Source organism: Aegilops tauschii, chromosome 2, assembly GCF_002575655.3.
Source record: "Aegilops tauschii subsp. strangulata cultivar AL8/78 chromosome 2, Aet v6.0, whole genome shotgun sequence".
NCBI classification, from domain to species: Eukaryota; Viridiplantae; Streptophyta; class Magnoliopsida; order Poales; family Poaceae; genus Aegilops; species Aegilops tauschii.
This window is the reverse complement of record NC_053036.3, coordinates 105,757,167-105,778,294: the sequence shown is the minus strand read 5'-3', so window position 1 is coordinate 105,778,294 and position 21,128 is coordinate 105,757,167. Positions and strand designations below refer to the sequence as shown.

At 42.2% G+C, this 21,128-nt stretch overlaps 3 protein-coding genes across 4 annotated transcripts; all 3 read left to right on the top strand.

Annotated features, from left to right (window-relative positions):
* Positions 1-400: 400 nt before the first annotated feature.
* LOC109775677 (uncharacterized) lies at positions 401-14,409 on the top strand. Its single transcript, XM_020334394.4, has 24 exons — positions 401-767; positions 2,017-2,059; positions 2,142-2,233; positions 2,365-2,420; positions 2,541-2,616; positions 3,382-3,448; positions 3,803-3,869; positions 4,363-4,429; positions 4,781-4,864; positions 4,964-5,005; positions 5,846-6,001; positions 7,660-7,737; positions 8,347-8,415; positions 8,503-8,568; positions 8,646-8,774; positions 9,057-9,113; positions 10,574-10,663; positions 11,503-11,568; positions 12,682-12,750; positions 12,845-12,949; positions 13,312-13,437; positions 13,552-13,610; positions 13,697-13,733; positions 13,975-14,409. Exons 1-24 carry the CDS (start codon positions 507-509, stop codon positions 14,119-14,121), a joined length of 2,109 nt encoding a protein of 702 aa, XP_020189983.1. The 5' UTR covers positions 401-506; the 3' UTR covers positions 14,122-14,409.
* A 979-nt stretch (positions 14,410-15,388) lies between these two features.
* Positions 15,389-16,489, top strand: LOC109775676 (dirigent protein 5-like). The gene has a single exon (XM_020334393.4). The coding sequence runs from the start codon at positions 15,442-15,444 to the stop codon at positions 16,027-16,029; it is 588 nt and encodes a 195-aa protein (XP_020189982.1). The 5' UTR covers positions 15,389-15,441; the 3' UTR covers positions 16,030-16,489.
* A 1,229-nt stretch (positions 16,490-17,718) lies between these two features.
* Positions 17,719-20,849, top strand: LOC109775675 (uncharacterized). Of its 2 annotated transcripts, none has more exons than XM_020334392.4 (8): positions 17,719-17,954; positions 18,065-18,128; positions 18,691-18,775; positions 18,891-18,950; positions 19,032-19,089; positions 19,219-19,356; positions 20,024-20,191; positions 20,280-20,849. In XM_020334392.4, the coding sequence occupies exons 3-8, from the start codon at positions 18,714-18,716 to the stop codon at positions 20,355-20,357; spliced, it is 564 nt and encodes a 187-aa protein (XP_020189981.1). In that variant the 5' UTR covers positions 17,719-17,954; positions 18,065-18,128; positions 18,691-18,713; the 3' UTR covers positions 20,358-20,849. The 2 variants fall into 2 exon arrangements, with proteins under 2 accessions (XP_020189981.1, XP_020189980.1); XM_020334391.4 differs by having other exon boundaries at positions 18,678-18,775.
* The last annotated feature ends 279 nt before the right edge of the window (positions 20,850-21,128 follow it).

Genomic DNA, 21,128 nt, shown 5'->3' with positions numbered 1-21,128 from the left:
GGATGATAGAGGAGAGGGTTGAGAAAGTTTATTTTTGCTGTGGAAACAGTGTGGCCAACTCCAAGTGTGCGTGCTCCACTTCAGTTCTGTGTGGGCTGCTGTGCGTGCTCCACTTCAGTTCTGTGTGGGCTGCTGTGTCGGAGTTCTACCTGGCTCATGTCTAAACTCGTAAATACCCTTGCTTTACAGGAAAACCGACATCCAAACTGGTCCACGAACAATGTGGGACTTTATTGGATGGCTTTGCGGTGTTCGGACGTTCCGACGCGAGAGGTTTGGGGTCGATCGTTAAAGTGCCCTAGAGTGAAAACGTGGTAAATACTGTGCAAATTGAAGACTTGTTTTTTAGATCAAAAAATTAGATAAAAAAGTGAAGACTTGTTTTCCTTTCCCCTATATCGGGATCCCGCCGTTGAGCACCGCCGTTTGAGACGCCCTACTTCCCTTTCCCCCCTCTGACCCTCTCCCTCGCCAAAACAGCTCCCTCCCAAAACGCCCGCCTGAAAATGGCGGGCCTAGGCGGCGCCGGCGGCTGGGGCGGCTTGGACGACGATGACTGGGGCCTAAGCGAGGAGCAGTACGCCAAGCTCGAGCAGGACGCCTACCGCGCGATTGCGGAGCGCAAGGCCTCCTCTTCCGCCGCCTCCACCGCCCCCGCAATCTCGCCGCTCCCCCACCGCGCCCTATCGCCGGCGGCCACGGTCTCTTCGCCGCTCAGGAACGAGCACCCCGCCTCCAGGGTCTCCCTGGAGTCTCGCTTCGGCAAGGTTAGGGTTTCCTCTGTTCTTTTGCTGTTTGGGAGAGGTATTTTTTGGGAGTTCTTTATTGTTTGAATACTAGGGATTGGGTTTGTGCGTGACACGGAAAATTGGAAATCTTTGTTGCTCTAATGTCCAATGAATTTGGAATGACGGGCCATTTCGTGAATGCAGTACTGTTCACCGTGGTAAATCCCCTTCTTTCTTTTACCTAGCTTTCGTGAATTCTGTAGTGATTTCTTGAAAGAAATCGACATGTTCTTGCCCAAGATTCGTGGGTTGGTGATTTGGTCGGAAATGTGGCAGGGGTTTAGCTTAATGCGTTTGTATTGTGGTAAATCTGTCAACGAAATTTTTCTTTATTCTTTGTAGTTTAGATTTAAGAGAAACTAAGCTTTCTGTATGAAGTATGTTGAAGTTGGACGTTGGTTTTACTTTTTAGGCTCACCTTTGTGTGCATAGCATAATTTCAGCAAGTCAAGAACTGAGCCTAGCGTTACTAAAGCATTAAGTTTGAAATGTTCAAGGTAGTTGATTCCATCTTTTTGGAAAAGAACTATCTAGCACCTTTGAACCATAACTTGGGAGTTTGGGTCACATGGTCCAATGGTCTGGGTTTGGTGGTCTGGAACAAACTTAGATGGCTGTAGTTAACATTTTTTTTTCTCAAGCGCATTTCAGTTTCTCTTGCTGACCGTGTTGCATTGAGAATTGAAATTCTATGGATTGGAAGCCTTGTTAAGTACAACTTTTCTTGTCAAAAGATGGTAATTTTTGAAATAAGCTGATACAAATTAAACATGAGATAAATCTTGACGCAGCTATAGTCAACATTTTTTTTAAACTGCATACAATACTTTGATGGCCTTTGGGGCATGCAATGAACAATTCATTCTTAATTCTTCAGAGCATTGGACATTTTTAGGAGTATCATTTGCTATTCTGTTGTTTTGAGTTGCTCATCATGATAAATCTTGATGCAGATACTGTCAACATTTTATTTTGAACTGCACACAATACTCTGATAGCCTTTGGGGCATGCAATGAAAAATGCATTCTTTGTTCTTCAGAGCTTGGATATCTGGGATTATTCCATTAATGGCCTCATTCGTGATTCCATAGTTTTGAATTGATTATGGAGATATACATGTTCGATGGAAGCAGAAATTTATCTATTGTGTGTTATATTACCAACTTCCATCTTGCCGACAAAGGAAATCTGTATACTATTCCTTATTATTCCTTCATTATTTTTCAGGTAGAATCACTTTCACCTTCTCGGCTTAGTCAACCAAACGCAGGTATACAACATTCTCTATGTTTTCTGCTTATTCTAACATGAATTGTGGCCCATCTCATTCTTCCTATCAATTGTCATTGAAGGGAATCATAGTCAGGGCAGTTGGCCTAAGATATCTATACATCTTTTCCTTCATTCTAGTGGTGTGATTGCAGCGAAGTTCCCTTATAACCAGGTACATTTCCCTTATTGCCTAACATATCTGTACATCTCATTTTGGCTTTATCACCAGCGGCCAAATCTTTAATCAGTTGCCATGAATTATATAGTCTACAATATATTTTCTTACTTCCGTTTCTCTCTCAGAAACTCGTGGATGCATTTCACAAGATCCCGAAAGCTAGCTGGAATGGAAAAGAAAGGTTCCCTTATTCTATTACTTGACAGTTTCACCAGATGTTTTCTATAGCATAGTAAAGTTTGATGCCTTGTGTAAAACACATAACTTATTCCTGGTTCGGTTTTACTTGTGAAATTCTTAGGGTGTGGATGTTCCCTCCGACATCTTTATCAATAGCGGAGGAAGTTCTTCATGCCGTACCTGGATTAGTTGTTGAGGTAACAGTTATTTTATGCACTTCGAGTAGCCGTGTTGCTGTTTCTAGTAGTGATCTTCTATTTTGTTCGTTGAATTTGTTCTATTGCCTTATTGACTGGTTGGCTGAACTGCTCCGTTCCTACTCAGCCACTGAGTCATTCTCATGATGTTAATTAGCTTCCGGGTTTGAGAATATATAATACAAGTTTTTTAGATGTTGAAGAAAATACTACCCCTGTTGGTTTTACTTGACATCCTAGAATTAGACTTTCTAAAGTTTGACTGGCAACAAATTTAAATCTAGGTTGGCTATATACGGAATATACCATTAGATTGGTTATTTTTCTGTGAAGTCATAATTCTACTAGCACATCTTAATGTAAAGTTGTAAAAATTAATGGCGAAAGTTTGTAAGTAGCATCTCAGACTTTGAAAAGTCAAAAGTGTCAAGTATTATTGTTTGTGAGGACATTGGTGTGCGAGGTCCACTATTCTTGTTATTTCAAGGAAGTTTGAGAAGCTTGTATTTTCAGTTTCTTGGAAAAAAGAACTCCATAGCCACAAGGCCCAAGACATAGGCCTCAGTGTGCTGTCGTCTGTGCAATTGGAGCCTTTTCTACACCTCAAGCAAGAGTAACTAACAGTTTCTGGCCTGTGAATAATAACCTGTTGGTTCCTGGATCCACCAAATTGGTTGTTATTTTGATGTTTTTATTTTTATGTTGGTAGTGCATCTAGAGACAATTCATTTTTGACCATAACATGTACATTTACTTACCTGTCAGGTTCAAAAATTGGACCCGTTAGTTCAGCGGGCTTTTGCTGCTGCTGTAGCTGCCAAAGATCTTCGAGGTATCTAAATTTCTAAAGTAAACATTGGAAAAACCACATGCTTATATGTTTTCATCCACTCGTTGCTAAGATGCTGTTTGAATGGACAAAATTACATGCACTTGAGATATTAAGAACTGTGTTACTTTCTACGTAACCTCTAGTCCAGTTAGATTCATAATAAACTATGCAGAAGTAGAATATTTCTTCAACAGTATCGCATAGGCGTAAATCCAAATGACCTGTGCAAACATTTAATTTTCCCAGATAGGTCTTGCGTTCAGGTGTGAGGCTTCCATTGCCTTGTCACTTTTCTATTTTTCTCTTAAAATGCTAATCTAACTGTTCTTTTTTATTGTTTTTGTTTTGCGGAAGGTTTGTATGACAAGATTCCAACGGATGTCGAGTCGAAGCTTATGCCCTTTCAGCGTGACGGAGTCAGGTATATCCAACATCCTTGCTCATAACAGTGGGAAATGTCTTTTCTTAGATTCATACATGTGGTGTAATGTTGAACTTAATCACTTAGTTGTCGTGCAGTTATAGGATGTTAAATGTAGCAGATAACCATGGCCCTTAATCAAGACTAGGCAGTGGCACATCAATCATAAACTAAGCCTAATAGATTAAGCAAGAAATTGATCCTGAAATCCTGGTTGCTTTCATCCGTCCCCAGTGCAAGTACGTCTTCCCTCCCTGGGTACCACTGACACCTTCATGGTTCCTGGTCATGCCATCACAGTATGGTGCTGAGGGTACCCGTCAACATCAATTACTTGGGATGTAACATTATTAGGTTGTAAAATGGGATGTAGGTTGCTTATTTGGTCCCCAACCACTCAGCACATTTGGATTTGGCTCGGCTGTAAAGAACTAAAGATCAGTGGTACCTTCCTATAGTTGAACACCGTACCCTTTCTTTCTCGTTATTGTAGGTTCGCTTTGCAACATGGGGGCAGAGTGCTGATAGCAGATGAAATGGGTCTTGGAAAGACATTGCAGGTAATTTATACATTCTCTCTGGACCATCATCACTTCTTTTTCTACAACACGCAGGAGAGCTCCTTATCATTTCATTAAGATGAAAAAAAGTACACAGAGAGAAAGAGAGAGAGGGGGGCAGGGGGTTGTCAAAATACCCCCGCCCCAAACACACATCCTGAAAAACTAGCAAAGGATCGCCACACATACAGATGCACATGACCGTCCCGCCCAGGGGAAGGACTTGTGTCGTTCGTTTAGCTCGGCAGCATGCAGTCAGTAACTTTCAAACTTGGCGAGCAAAAATGCACAAGACAACAACGTCCAAATCTTTCAGGCATTGTTTTTTGTTGCCTAATTTTCTCTATGCAGGCAATTGCTGTTGCTTCTTGCCTTCATGATGCCTGGCCAGTTCTTGTTATCTCTCCATCTTCATTGCGATTACATTGGGCTTCTGTAAGTATCTCCGACTTTTAGAACTCATATTTATACTTGAACAGCAGTTTCCTTTATCCTCAAGGGAGATTTGAACTTGCTGTTTTGCGATTATAACAGATGATTCAGCAGTGGCTCAACATCCCTACGGAAGATATCCTGGTATATCCTCTTTGTTTTTCAATGTAAACACTTCTTTCAGATTCATTGCTCTTAAAATCTCTCACCTACATCAGTTGCTTGATCATAAATATTCTTAACTAGATTGTTCTAAATCCCTTGCCCCATTTCTGGTTTACCAGGAACTGTACTTGTGTCAAATTCTTTCCAACAGCGAATCTGCCCCTTATCTCTATTGGACATGATCTTGTGGCACATAGAAAAAACATCATATGTCTTGCATGTTTGTGTCCTTGAATGCTAGGTTGATTTGTGTGGTCAGGTGAACAAGGATGGATATTTTTTTACTAGTTGAACATTCTATTCATATTCTTCCCCTTAACCATATTTGAGCATAATCATAACCATCTCTTACCATATTTTCTGAACATATGTTGCTCCAATATTTCATTTCCTAGGTGAACAAAACTTAACTCTTTACTTTTCACCCTGCACTTTCTTTGAAGTGTTTTTAACTTCTTATGCCATTAAAATGTATCTTCAAAGCACTGGCTATAAGAAGCTGATGTTAACCCCCATGTTTTGTGTAGTCTAGTGCTCTATTGTTTGCAAATTCTAGTATCGCACAAGGTGATAAGTTGCTACAGTTGATGGTGTCACTCGCTGAAGAAATGAAGGAACTGTTAAATCATAAGCAGTGCCCAACTAAACCACATTTATGGTAGTTGTACTGCATGTTAATAGTTCATATCATACGGTAGTTTTTTGTTAATTGGAACTTGTTGTGGAAGTAAATTTACATAGCTAGACAAGTCTTTAAGGAAACAGACTATATACATCTTATTTCCTTCTATCCATGGATATCAACAACATTTTTTTCAGGTGGTGTTACCACAAACTGGAGGATCAAATAAGGCAGGATTCAGATTGGTATATTCAAACACCAAAGGAGATTTTCACTTGGATGGGGTGTTCAATGTCATATCTTATGATGTAGTTCCCAAGATACAAAGCACACTTCTGGACTTGGATTTTAAGGTATGGATTCATCTAATCTTCTGTTTCATTTATGGATATGGGCTGTGTGATTTTAATTTTTCACAGAATGTGTTCCCACTTCCCAGTACACAGGCTGTTCTTTATCATTTAGCTGCTGAACACATAAACCAAAGATTTCTTGCAAAATAACTTACTTTTTTTCGAGAAAACACAAAAGACCTTTGAGTTTCTTTTCATTGAAAAGGCAGAGGTTCAGTTACAATCCTCCGAGGAGGTGTGGGGTACAAAAGATGAAAGAAAATTAGTGAACATCACAGGTTGAGGGCAGTACAACCCTGAGCCCTCGACCGCCAGCCTGTGCCCAGGTGGAGGCCTCGTCTTTGATCATACCAACTAGTGCAGCGATTCAAGGTCACACACTCATTCTGGACAGGTTGAGGGCAGTACAACCCTGAGCCCTCGACCGCCAGCCTGTGCCCAGGTGGAGGCCTCGTCTTTGATCATACCAACTAGTGTAGCGATTAAAGGTCACACACTCATTCTGGTGTTTCCAGACCATCCAAGGCACGAGCAGGGTGATAGATGCCAGACCCTTGCGTTGCAACGTTGGTGTGTCCTGTTTCGCACGCAGCCACCAATCCATTAGCGTAGCTTCATGGTCTGGTGCACGCATCATCATTCTGAGCCAAGCTAGGATTTCATGCCAGGTTTGGCAGGCGAAGGGGCAGTCCAGCAGCAGATGCCGTATAGTTTCCGGGACTTAGTGAGGCTGTGGGGATGGTGCTGGAGTCCACGGCAAGCAAGCCTATCAGCGGTCCAGCATCTATCCTGGTTGGCCAGCCAGTGGAAGAATTTTACCCGCGGCGGCGCCCAGCTTTTCCAGAAGAGCTTCCAGGAGTAGCACAGCGTGGACACGTGGGAGGCGACCAAATAGCAGGATTGCGCAGAGTAGGTGGCATTGGCTGATCACTTCCAGATCAGCTGGTCTGGCTCATCGGAGAGGGTGGTGTGCTGCACAGCCTGCCATAGCTGAAAAATAACTTATTCGAGTATGAACCTTTTAAGTCTTTCACCAAATGACTGACGCGGCACCCAGCCATATGATTGATTGCAGAGCATAATCCTGCATCCAATATTTGCACTTACACTGAAGTGATGAACATGATTACACAGATTTCAAGTAGATGGAAAGGGCCGTGCATGTAGATTAAAGACTGCTTTTATAAGGATATTTTTAGTTATTGTTAGGGACGCCATTTAGCATCGGATAGAGCAATCTATATATTTGACGTCTCAAGAATTTATTGTGTTGAGAGCACTGTAGCCTGTTAGCAGGATTAATTATCATTTACCCGAATTCATTAAATCAGGAGTACTTAGGGGATTGAGGTTTCACCTATGGGACTGACACATGAGTTCCATCTAAACCTTGCGAAGAAACTGATAAGTTCCATTTTGTGATGATTCATTTGTTGACTCTGGTTGGTGCTTCCGTACGCAAGCACATCAATTATGTTTCTTGCCAATGGAAAGTAAAAGGATCAACATGTTCCATTTTACCCCCATCATATGGATTTTCACTTTCACTCTGTATTGTGAATATAGCGACCTCTATCGTAATTGTCCTAATTACCATGAACTCATAATATTGCTATTCATAATCCATTTATACTTGCTTTTGAATTATTTTCATTCAGATAATTATAGCTGATGAGTCACACTTCCTGAAGAATGGCCAAGCGAAGAGAACAATCGCTTCACTTCCTGTTCTGCAGGTTTGATGTCTCTTATGGGGAAATGAGTTTTATTTCTGGAGCAGAAGTTTCTTATGTATACGTTGTTACGGTTTAATTTGGTTGAATAGGTTGGGTAAATTTGGGTAGTCTGCATCACTTTATCCCAACCAAATGCCACTCTCAGTTTGATCGTTTGGTGTTCTTGTCTAGTTATTTCGCCCTTCTGATGACCAGAATTTCCAAACATTCATTAGAATTTACTGCTTTCGTTTTGCTACATTTGTCCATGACCTCGAGGGTCTCAGGTTTCCGTCTCCAATTCATTCATTGAGGGAATTATGAGTATAGTTATTGCAATGTCGCTGCTCTCTATCATAGTAAAACATCTTAGATGATTGTTAAGTAGCTCTAGTGTGTCGCTTAGTTGGGGCCATGCACGGTCATTTCTCTCATTAAATGTTTCTTAGACTTGGTGCTTCCTTGGTCTAGGTGCATGGTGTGTGTGAACAAATTTACAGTGAAATGGAGAGAGTACATGCTGATCAATTTCATTCCGTTGATCAATTTCTTGCCTAATTACAGCATACCAAAAGATAAATCACATGATAGTATCAACAAAATTAACCAATTGTGACTTCATACTCACAGAAAGCTCAATTTGTGGTTTTGCTAAGTGGAACGCCTGCCTTATCTCGCCCCATCGAGTTGTTTACTCAGGTACAGGCTGTTTTGAGATTTAGTTGCACATACTTGACGACGGGAGATTTTCCACTGTAGAGAAGCAACTAATGTCTACTTGTGCAGCTCCAGGCTTTATATCCTACTGTCTACAATAATGTAAATGAGTATGGCAATAGATACTGCAAAGGTGTAAGTACTAGCTTAACGAAATTGCTTTCTTCATTTTCTGTCACCAATTATGACTATTTACTGTGATTCTTTCCCAGGGATATTTTGGGTTATATCAAGGCGCTAGCAATCATGAGGAGCTGCATAATTTGATGAAAGCAACCGTCATGATCCGCAGGTTGAAGAAAGATGTTCTTTCAGAGTTGCCTGTTAAGCGTAGGCAACAGGTAACCTCATTGGGTTTATTTCCGAGATAAAGATGAAAAATAGAACTGGACTTACTGTATCTACAAAATTTCATTTTTGCCTTACATCAAAGTTTACGATAAACAATTCAGAATGATTTGCATGAGATCTGTTGATCACCAACCCCAATTGTTTCTGGGCCTTCTTGTGTTGATTTGTTGTCTCTTTTAAATGCTCATTCTTTTTCTTATTTATCTTATACAGAATATGTGGATGATCCTTTAACATCTATACCTATGTTCGTATGTTGCCAATCTTTTCAGGTCTTTCTAGACTTAAGTGAGAAAGAGATGAAACATATCCGCGCTCTTTTTCGTGAGGTACAGTATGTCAGTATTACTTTAATGTACTATCTTTTTCCTGCAAATGATACCCTGTAGACATGTAGTCATAGCATATGAAACTTGTAGTAATCACTTCTTGTAGCTCAACGCGTCGGCACTTCTAGCCACATTGTTTGATTGTTGGACTTAATTCTTTGGATTAATGAAGAGCTTTTATATGGGTGCTGGGACAGCCTGTCCTCTCCACTTATTTTATCATCCAGTGAGACATTTGATTCATATAACAACAACTTAACAAAGCCTTTAGTCCCAAACAAGTTGGGGTAGGCTAGAGGTGAAACCCATAAGATCTTGTGACAAACTCATGGTTCTGGCACATTGATAGCAAGCTTCCACGCACCCCTGTCCATGGCTAGTTCTTTGGTGATACTCCAGTCCTTCAGATCTCTCTTTACATACTCCTCCCATGTCTATTTCGGTCTACCCCGACCTCTCTTGACACCATTAGCACGCTTTAGCCATCCGCTATGCACTGGAGCTTCTGGAGGTCTGCGCTGAATATGCCCAAACCATGTCAGACGATGTTGGACAGGCTTCTCTTCAGTCGGTGCTACCCCAACTCTATCTCGTATATCATAATTCTGGACTCGGTCCTTCCTCGTGTGGCCACACATCCATCTCAACATGCGCATCTCCGCCACACCTAACTGTTGAACATTTCTCCTTTTAGTCGGCCAACACTCAGCGTCATGCAACACTGCAGGTCAAATCGCCGTCCTATAGAACTTGCCTTTTAGCTTTTGTGGCACTCTCTTGTCACAGAGAATGCTAGAAGCTCGGCGCCACTTCATCCATCCGGTTTTGATTCGATGGTTCACATCTTCATCAATATCCCCACCCTTCTGCAGCATTGACCCCAAATATCGAAAGGTGTCCTTCTGAGGCACCATCAAGGCTAACCTCCTCCTCGTGCCTAGTAGTACTGAAACCGCACCTCATGTACTCAGTTTTAGTTCTAATAAGTCTAAAACCTTTCGATTCCAAGGTTTGTCTTCAAAGCTCTAACTTCCTATTGACCCCCGTCCGACTATCATCGACTAGCACCACATCATCCGCAAAGAGCATACACCATGGGATATCTCCTTGTATATCCCTTGTGACCTCATCCATCACCAAAGCAAAAAGACAAGGGCTCAAAGTTGACCCCTGGTGCAGTCCTATGAAACATTTAATTCATATATACCGAAATTATCAAAGTTAAAACTTTATAATTGATTTATATACCAGAAATTGTTGAAGTTGAAACTTCGTGATCTTTTTCTCAAGTTAAGCTAACAAAAATGTTATGGATGTTTGAAATGGTTAAGCTTTGTTTTTAATAAAGAAAAGAGAGATATCATATATGATAGATTAGTCCATCATTTTATGGTTAGATCAGTTATATGATAAGGTAATATTCTAGTGCCAGAGTCGTGATGTGGTTTGCCTTTTTGTAGTTGGAGACTGTCAAGATCAAAATGCAGTCATGTGACTCACAGGAGATGATTGACTCTCTGAAATTTAATCAAAAGAATATTATCAATAAGGTAATCTGAATATGTATGCTGTATGCCTTTATGCTACTCTAAAGTTGGTCATCATTTTCTTGATGATTTTTTTTTTGAATTTTTTTCTTGATGAACTTGAAATATTCTACCCTTTCTGTTATGAACTTAGTAAACTAAGCCGCATAAAATATAGAGGAAAAATATACTGTTGCCGTATCTGATTTACTTTTTTCCTAGGCATGTGAAGAGATATTGTTTACAATTGCGTTTTTATTTTCCTAGTTGAAGTTTTTGCCTTAGACTGTGGAATGACAAATAATCTTCTTAGCCCATATTAGGAGCAACTTTATGATAATTAAATAGTTCTTTTTATAATTTATATATGACTGATGCCTATTTGATGCAACAATTGATGCAGCTCAACTGCATTGCTTTGCGTGAGGATAGTTAATTCTTTTTTTATCTGCATTTAATAGCATGCAGTTACACTGTTACAGTGTTATCTGTTAGACTTGATTTCGACTTTCATCTCCATCCATCCAATATTAGGAGCCATTCAGCACATGGATAGGGTTTTAGGTTCGTCATTAGTAAATTCATAGATTTTGCCATATTTTCTTCCTTTATTGAGGACAATTTTTTCCTTTTTGAATGTGGTGAAGCTAACACCTTGGAACATATTTTTATGCCATATCTTTATATTTAATATTCTTATATGCGCCTAACATGAAGATACATTGAGGGCATGCATTTGAAATAGAATAAATAATTCTCTCCACAGTTCTTGTTATATTATTTACTACCACAGGCTTGTATTTTTAATCTCTTAAAGTGATTTATTATTGGTATCAGTGCTCATATTTCATGCCTAATTGCAGATCTATAATGATTCGGCTGAAGCCAAAATTCCAGCAGTGCTTGATTACCTGGCCACTGTAATTGAGGTAACTATATGAGATATTTGTAGATTGTCCTCTTAGCTACTCTAATAAGACCAGACTTTTTGATAAAACTGTCATGAACTGCCCACTTGCTGCCAGTTTTGGGTCCCAAATTGAGTATCATAACTTGGCTAGCTGAAGTAGACATTAGACAACCCACAGTTTTTGACTAATTTATATTGAACTATGCGTGCTCACACTTCGGCAGGACCACATTCGTGCATACTTGCATGATACCATATGAAAAATAAAATCCATTTTTATAGCCTACCTGTTTCAGTTTAGTAACTTTAATCTGAGCTGAACTAAATGAGTGAATTATAAGTGGGAGCTGGTGATGCAAAGTTCATCCACATCTTTCACCTCTTTCCCACTATGCGAGAAAGTTTGACAAAACTTAACAGTTTAATGGAGGGGAACTTTTGGTCTATGGGTGTATATACACCCTATATTAACAAAAATAGTAATTAAATAAAAAGTCAAAAAAATCTGATTTTTTTTGAAATAAACTTGACCTTCCATTGTACCTGTGAAAAAAATTCGACAAAAAGAAAAATCGCCTTTGACTTGTAAAAAAAAAATTCGGCCAAAATAGTGTGAATAGTGACCTATAATAACAAATAAATTTTGTTTTTTTTTGCCCTGAAGTCAACGCTGGTTTTTTATTCGTGAAAATTTATATACTATGCAAAAGAAAGTCAAGTTTATTCTAAAAAAACTTCTGAACTATTTCGACTTTTTTTGTAATTATTAATAAATAAATCCCTATAGGGTGTAGATACAACCAGGAACCAAGGGATATTTCGCACAGTTTAACCAACTATAAAATAGAACGAAGCTTTCTCACAGACTAACTTAACCACCTCTTGAAAAATCTCTAATGAAAATTTAGCATGACAGGGGGGTAATAGTAGCCGCGCCTAGGGAAAATCCAGCTTAGTTGACTATGATATCTTAATTGATCAATTAATTTTTTTATGGGTAACAAAGTATGGGAATTTAGCTAGTATGGCATAATCATCACCCAGCCAGGAATTGTAGACGCCCTCTGCGAAATTGGCTTTGATATGTCTTTTATCAAGTCATTCACATTTGACTGATGGCTTTATTTGTCAGGCTGACTGCAAATTCTTAATATTTGCACACCATCAACCCATGATTGATGCTATTCACCAACATCTCTTGGTAAGTTCCTAAGAGTTTATTTCGATTTGACCTGTTTATGATACATCTGGAGCTACTACATACCTAGTTATACCTACATACTACCATGTTTCAGAAAAAGAAAGTCAAATGTATAAGAATTGATGGCCAAACACCTGTAGTTGTAAGGCAAAATTTGGTCATGGATTTCCAGAACAAGGATGACATCAAGGCAGCAGTGGTATGTGCTAATTCCTATTAATTTTGTGCATTATGTTCACTTGCCCACGAAAATGATCCTTGGGTGGCACAATGCTGACTGAAGCTGCCAGTGAATTATGACTTTTTCTGAAGAAAGCCTTTGTGCTTATAGAGCTGGAAGAGAGCACCAAGTCTAGGCCAGGGTAGATATGTTTGCCTTATATTCAATAATAAGTAAGGCGAACAATCACAAAGATTTGAAAGCAGATGTAGCTAAGTCACAATAGAGATCACACAGCATAATGCAATGCTCCAACCACACATATATCATGTTATAAAATTTCTGGAGGGAAAGTTCTGTTTCTTTATTGTGTGTAACCTCATGGAAGCCTAACATTGCAGTTATCCATCAAAGCTGGAGGTGTGGGGCTAACTTTGACAGCAGCAAGTACAGTTATCTTTGCTGAGTTATCATGGACTCCAGGTGACATTATTCAAGCAGAGGATCGTGCCCACCGGATTGGTCAGGTGAACATCGCGTTTCTTGTTCTAGCCTAATGCGTGGCTTCTCTGCAGTTGATAATTTGTGGGTCATCCTTTCTGACCATTTTTTTTTCTCTTGTTCTCTTCCCAAATTTCCAGGTTTCTTCAGTGAACATATATTACCTTCTCGCAAACGACACAGTAGATGATATTATATGGTATGCCTGAATCTTGTTTTTCGTACACAACTGTTGTACTTAAGATCATGCACTGAAGTGTCTTTTCCACTTTTATTGCTCTGTAGGGATGTTGTTCAAGGCAAACTTGAGAATTTGGGGCAGGTCTGCTATTTGTCCCTCTCTCCCTCTGTCCTTGCACTCGCACACTATTTTCTTCTACGTTAACCAACATTTCATTCCATCATAAGCGCATAACGATAGCTGACCCCGTTGGCTTTTCTAGTAATTTTAGTTACAATTACCCTGAAACTGTTCGGCAGTTATAATGTCCATTGAGGTTTCTCATGTCAACGGTTGATATGCCATGAATAGGTCTGACAATGCGATGTTATGTTGTCACCAGATGCTGGACGGGCAGGAGAAAACGCTGAATGTCTCGCAGAGTGAAACAAGACCAAGCCCCTCGAAGCAGAAGACGCTTGACACCTACCTCAAGCGGTGCAGCACTTCCATGGAAACCCAGCCCAGCCCGAAAAGCCGCAGGTTTTGACGGAGGGATCAACGTGTCGCAGTGTGATCAAGCGCATGCTTTTGTTGTTTCTTGACAGGATTGGTCCTGCCGTGTATCACCGTCGTAAACAAATGCGGTGCCTGGTTAGTCTGTATGGCAGCACCGGCCGTGATCGGGCAGTGTTGCCTTGTTGTAGTTTGGATATCAGTAGTATGTGAGAGTATTTACCATCTCAGTGACTGTAGTAATGGTGAATATGTGCGAAGCTGTGGACATGGTAGAGTTTCACTAGTAATATTAGATGACAATGAGAATATTCATGCTTCATTGTTCTCTAGTGGACATCTTATGGCTGTGTGCATCGCAATAATGCAGAGGTCGGGGGTTAACCTCCTTTTCAATTTTTTATAAAAAATATCAATGCATTGTTGGGGCTATTTGCTTCACTGTCAACACTTGCCTTTCTAAAGCTGGGGCAAGTATTTTTATTCTTCTAAAGCTGGTGCAAGTATGCCAGTATGTACGGCCAAACCAACGAAGACAAATATTGCTGGCATGCCAAGTCACAGTCGAGTGTTACTGACGAGTAAATATCATTAAACTTTTATCTTAGAAAGAGTAGTGTTGTTGTTTTGTGATATCATGTTGCGTACAAAATGTGCATTTTGGTGACATGTTCAAGCGCATCTAGTCGGAGTTGTTCATTTGGGGCGGGACGTAAGAGGGATGGCTAGGGCGACGGCTAGCACCGTGATGGGAGGAGGTCGAGGAGAGGCTGGGGTGGCAAGGCCGCCGGCCGCGAGGGCTAGAGAGGCGGTTACAACTAGGTAGGCCGCGGGAGAGGACGAAGAAGATGAACAGGTGGCGGCGCATTCCTGACCGTTGGATATTGACCTGATGACCATAAATAGAAGTGACCGGCATGAATTGTTTTTGCAGGTATCTGACGTATGGGTGCTCCCATGTCAGTGACAAAAATAGTATTCCATCCCTCCCATAATATAAGAGCATTTTTTACACTAGAGAGAGTAGTTGTTGATGAGGTTCAAAGTGACGCTGAAATGGTACCAACGCCATGTTATTTTGCACAAGTTTTCACAGCATGGTGCTGGAACAACGACAGTGTACCAACCATGCCATGTGTGTCTGATCGCTACCGTTACTTTTCACTCCGATTTATGGGCGGCCGGCCGGCCGACCCCTTTTACCGGGTCGGTCCTTTTCACCGAATTACCAACCCCACTATTATTGTCTGCCCCACGCCACTATATATATGCAGCATGCACGAGCCGAGCTCTTCGATCAGCTAGCCGCGCGCTTGCACCAGCAAGAGTTGCACCGGTCGATCACAAATTCACAATGCAAGGCCTCGCGCCATCTTCAAGGGTTGTCGTGCTCGCGACGTTTTTCCTGATCGGTTTCGGCGTGGCCGCCGCCGACGGCCGGAGGAGGCTCGTCTCCGGCAGCCCCGACGAGCCGTGCAGGCAGATGACGCTCTACTACCACGACATCCTCCACGACGGGGCCAACAACACGGCCAACGCGACGTCGGCGGCGGCGACGAGCCCGCCGGCGCTGAGCAACGACACCTACTTCGGCATGCTGGTGGTATTCGACGACCCGGTGACGGAGGGCCAGGCGCTGCCCGCCGGGGCCGAGGAGGAGCCGGCGGCGCGCGCGCAGGGGTTCTACTTCTACGACGGGAAGGGGTCGTTCAACGCGTGGTTCGCCTTCTCGCTCGTGTTCAACTCCACGGCGCGCAGGGGCACCCTCAACCTCATGGGCGCCGACCTCATGGGCGAGGAGACGCGGGACATCTCCGTCGTCGGCGGCACCGGCGACTTCTTCATGGCGCGCGGCGTCGCCACGCTCCGCACCGACGCCGTCGAGGGGTTGCTCTACTTCCGCCTGCAGATGGACATCAAGCTCTACGAGTGCTACGTCTGAGGCCCTGAATATCACCTGATGAGATCATGGGATGCCGTAGGGAGGTGGTGGGATTAATATGCTAGCATACGCATGTGCGGAACTGCCGATTAGGACTTAGGAGTGATGCATGTATGCTGAAGCTGCTGCCGATGTGTTCGTGGTGTGATGTGCGTTGCATGCGTGGGCATGTGGATCGTGTGTCATTGTCGTGTTACGCCAATACGAGTGTAAAATGTACCGCACCTTTATTCTGTGTTATAAAAACTCACTTTGCAAACGATAACAGCCCTAGCTTATCGCTGTAGAAGCACACACCAGCTATTTCACCCAAAAGCCCGGTGCATGTAGCTCCCACTTGCGCAGGGTCCGGAGAAGGGTCCGACCACTTTGCGTCTATAGTACGCAGCCTTCCCCTACATTTCTGTAAGAGACTGTCTTCAAGACTTGACAATAGCTTTACCACTGCGCCAAGGCTCCCCTTCCCTAGTTCATCCAAAAGCAAAAAAAAAAAAAAAAAAAAAAAAAGAAGAGAAGAAGTTGATAACACGCCTTCCACCTTCGGTACGGTGAATGCATGTACCAATCAATTTCAACACTATACCTCAAGTTTAGACTCTTTCGGTGTTTAGGCTGAGATCAACAATGCTCATGTCAAAATTTTCTATGCGCCGAACCTCCGAGCAGCTCGTCGAGGTTCACAAGCTGGCAAGGAGGCTTGGGCTTGACTCATTTGACCTCCGAGCCGAGCCAAGCCACGAGTCTCGAGCTTTCTGTTCACCTTTATAAAGCGTGCAACATAGTTATGGTTTTGATTTTTAGGGTTACCCTCGCATCATCATAAGAGGTTGCCAACATGATGAAGCGAGGTTCTTTTTTCTTTAAGACCATGAAGGGAGGTTTTGCCGATGATGCAAGAGCATGACGGGACACAATACTAATGCCTGATTTTTGGACGACCAGCTAATCGAGCGGCCATTGCCTTTTGACTCCCATGCATATGCCACGGATTAACAAGGTCGTGCAGGAATCGTGCAATATTTGCCGCCCGTATAGCATGGTTCGAGAATGGGATACAACCCAGTATTGTCGACATCAGCCATAGTGGCCCATGTTTGTTGACCACACCACGCCAAAAGGTAGGGGTAAGAGGAAGATTGTTGATGCCGCTGGGGTTCATGATCCCATTTCTAGCCCTAGAATGTTCTGGACACATTTGCGGAGAGGAGAGCGATGTCCATTTAAAATAGCAGCTCAAGTGTGCCCATTTTAAACCAACATATTTCTTTACTTCCATTGTGCCGACGATGCAAATTAGTCCTTTTTTGGGTTGAGACTGTTGTTATCTGATCGGATATGCTATTTTCGTTTTTCAAGAGAAAATTCAGACTGATTTAGCAATAATGTACTCGGACTAATTTAGCCCACCCCGACACCGCCTCTCCACTCTCATTGGAAGCCCGACCTTGATAGGTTAGCCAAGTTTGCACATTCTCTTGATCGGGGGTGACATGTCTGGCTAGGGCAACCCCATGATCCGATTTGTATTCCACGCCATGTGGACTTTGAATAAGAAAAGCTTGGTTTAACCCCTAAAAAAAATCCACTCTCTCTATCGCTGGGGCAGTTGGATCATTGGGTTTAATCTTCCTATGCAGAATGTCTTGGGCTCTTGGCCCATAATTGGCTTACCCAACAGGCCGACACACCGAGAGAGCGGCCCTAAAAAACCCCGAGAAAGCACTGACTTCCCGAACGCATATCCCCTGCCGCGCCGACGCCCTAGCCCCCCTGACTCCGACGCCGTCACGCCGCCGGCCACCGCCACCGGACGCAATACCTGCCGCCGCCCCGTGCCGCGCTCCCCGAAGGACCACTTCGCGCCCCTAAGCAGCTGTCTGTTCTGCGGGTGCAGCGTCACCCCCGCGGCACGCCGTCTCGTGCCGGTGCTCAGCCCTTCCTCAGTTTCCCTCCATGTCTCCATTCACGACTGCATCCACTCATTTCAACTGAGACTCTTCTCTCATGCCAATGTGTTTTCATACTGATATGGCAGGTCAGCAGCTGACCAGAGGAGGCTGGGAGCATCAGTACAGCAACCAATTCGCTGCAGGTGGAAGGTGAATTTTCTTCTGATATTTGTAATAACTGCACTAAAGTAGTCTAGGCATTATCGCTATGAAGTACGGAGTACAATTTTTTCTTTAATTGTCATTACGGTTGTTCTTTATGTTTTGTATATATGCTGTAGCAGAATCTTCTTTTTTGTAACTCCGTGTACCCAAATCATAAATCTTGCCCCCGCCAATATGTTGTTTTGTAATCTTGAATGTAAGTGTGTTAAATAGTTCGTGGCAGTTTTTGGAATAAGTTTAGTCTGTATAAGTTTGCGCTGGACGTACTCCATTTCGGGATCTGCCACTGTTGGTAGATGAATGTAGAAATTATTGTACATCTAGTATAATACCATCAGAAAATGCTCTGTTAGCACTGAACTTCAATTTTACAATGTAAACGGTGCTGATGTATGTCACGTTTAAGTATGTTTGAAGTTCTTTATATTTATCCCATTTCGGATGTTCCTTTCTTGCATGTACTGTGTTTGCTACGTAGTGAAGGTAGAAATAAGTGAAATTATAGTTTGGTTATGTTACTGCTTCATTTAATAGGTCTTCTCCTCAGTTGGTAGCACTCTTTTGGTGTCGATGAGCAAGAAGAAGAACAAACCTGAAAAGTCAATCAAGTTGCTGAAAGATGCTGAACAAACGTACACTCTTTGCCCTGTTGTATTTTTAGTGATCTTTGTAGCTGTTTTTATTTTTCTTCTTATTCAAGTTAAGGTAGTTCAGTTCACTCATCACTCGGTATTTCCCCCTGAACAGAGTAACTTCAGATTACATCACAGGAGATTCCCTTGATGAACTATTGTCGAAACTTATCAGGTTAGTAGGCAAATACCTTTTACTCTCCCAACATTTCTTTGTGTTGCATTATTCCAATATTGAAAAGCGTTACTATTGTAGGAGCGTGGAGGCTGCCAAGGCTTCAAGGGGAGGTTTGCCAGAGAAGATATGGATGAAGGTATTGCCATCCTTGTTTAATTTCATGAAGTTTATAGAGTTATTTACTGCAGATAGAGTACTTCTGTTATCATGAGTGAATTCAGAATATTCTGATGTTCTTTTGCACTCATGATTTTTGCCCTTGTAGCAACAATTTTCTGTTGGGGTCAACGACGTGACAAGGGTTCTGGAGCGGATGCCCGCGGCTGCTGCTTCTCATTCTGTCTGTTCCACTGAAGCACCGACCAGCACAGCTAGGCGGAGAGCTCCTTTGGTGCCACTTCAGGTTACTTTTGTTTCTTAACTTGCTATAGCTCTGGCTTAAGAGTTTAGAGAGTAGAGACAACCATTGTCTTCTTATGGACTTGGAGCTCCATTATGTACATCTGTTAGGTCAAAACGACTAAGCGCAGCATGTATCTGGTATAATGATGTCTGTCTACATTTCAATGCGCACCTAATTACTACTCTCTGCATCCCATAATATAAGATCTTATTACATCCAAAATACTCACGTATTGGATGTAATAAGATCTTATATTATGGGATGGATGGAGTACATCTCTAGCTGTGGATGTAAAGTCTCCATTATTGAAAAAGTATATTAGGTCTAATTACAACATCTCTAGCTGTTACTTTCAATATAAAGAAAGGCATGAATGCTTTACTGCTTATCTGGTCAGATATTCATAAATGGCTAAAATACTATAGTCAGGATTACATACCACCGATACGGGGATGTAAGGCCTTAGTATGCTGTCAGCTGCAAAGTGAAAATGTTGTCTTCTATAGAACACTAATGTTCTTTCAGCTGTGCAACCAACAGTTAAACTGACTCAGTTCTGAATGTCATGTCAACAATTAATTGGTTCAATTTGGGATATTTTACTGTCAGGTTTATTCAAGAGCAAAAAAAAGAAGTATCCCACATCTTGCTTCATGTTGCTGTGTAGGCTGTCATGATAGCTGCTGATTGCAATCCCAAATGGCTAACGAAGCACATTCCAACCCTGGCAAGCACACGGCAAGTCCCTGTATTGTGCCTCAAGGACAACAAGGGAAGCTCACTGAGGTTAGGTCAAGTGGCGAATGTCCGAACTGCGCTGGCCATCGGGATAAAGGTCACCTTTCTTTCTTCTCTCACTGACCGCAGTGCCCTATACTGTCTCTTAAAGTCACTCATGAAATCTTTGTTTCAACTGATATTAGGCCAGAGACAGCATAATCAATAAGACTGTTGATGAAGTACTGAAGGATTATTATAAGCCAGTGGCCGATGAACAGTAAATTATCCCCCATTCCCAGTCCAGTACCATGATAAGCTAGATCTTAACTCTGTGTGCTCAACATTACAAGAACATCTCGAAGAGGAAGCTTTCCCATTTTGCGGGGATACGGGAGAGGTCTCCGAAGGAGATCAAGTGTTGTCGAATTGTAGCGCATTGGTCTAATCTTGACTTTTGGGTGACATCTTTTGCTGGCAAAACTCATGAAGAGTAGGCTTGTGGCCTGTGGCCTGTGGCTGGTCTGTCGGGTTGGTGCAGTTCGGTTGAAGAAGATGATGTGCCTGGAACAGCATTTTCTATAACACTGCACTATACCACAATGCTGTTTTATTGGTCGCTGATGCTGAGTTTTTCCGTATGAATTACGCGAAGCAAAGCTATTCGCGGAAATCATTTTTGTTCTTTGTGGAGTTGCCGATTAATCCAGTTTCATGTTAAGTTGTATATTAGGATGGGATGATTTTCTGACAATGTGAATTTATTTCCCCGGAAATTTCTTACAATTGGGTTGGGGGGGGGGGGGGGGGGGGGGGTGGTCGGAGAAGTAATAGGGTTTATTGCATGATTTAAAAGAAAATGGTGGGGGAGGAGCATGTATCGGTGGCAGTACTGATCCGTTGGACTGGTGAAAACGATAAAAGTGAAACCAACAAACTCTCCTTTATATAGTAGAGATATGCATACAACGGTTCGGTCGATCACCCACGGTAGCTAGCCGGCGGCCGTCGCTCCAAGGCTCTGTCACTTAATCGAGTTGCAGGCTTGTAGCCGT

Bases quoted from the DNA above. Each gene is read 5' to 3' on its own strand.
- LOC109775677 (XM_020334394.4), top strand. From the start codon at position 507: ATGGCGGGCCTAGGCGGCGCCGGCGGCTGGGGCGGCTTGGACGACGAT. The intron at 8,416-8,502 runs GTACAGGCTGTT...CTACTTGTGCAG, and splicing joins CCATCGAGTTGTTTACTCAG to CTCCAGGCTTTATATCCTAC. The intron at 13,438-13,551 runs GTGAACATCGCG...CCAAATTTCCAG, and splicing joins GTGCCCACCGGATTGGTCAG to GTTTCTTCAGTGAACATATA.
- LOC109775676 (XM_020334393.4), top strand. From the start codon at position 15,442: ATGCAAGGCCTCGCGCCATCTTCAAGGGTTGTCGTGCTCGCGACGTTT.
- LOC109775675 (XM_020334392.4), top strand. From the start codon at position 18,714: ATGAGCAAGAAGAAGAACAAACCTGAAAAGTCAATCAAGTTGCTGAAA. The intron at 19,357-20,023 runs GTTACTTTTGTT...GTTGCTGTGTAG, and splicing joins CTCCTTTGGTGCCACTTCAG to GCTGTCATGATAGCTGCTGA. The intron at 20,192-20,279 runs GTCACCTTTCTT...AACTGATATTAG, and splicing joins CGCTGGCCATCGGGATAAAG to GCCAGAGACAGCATAATCAA.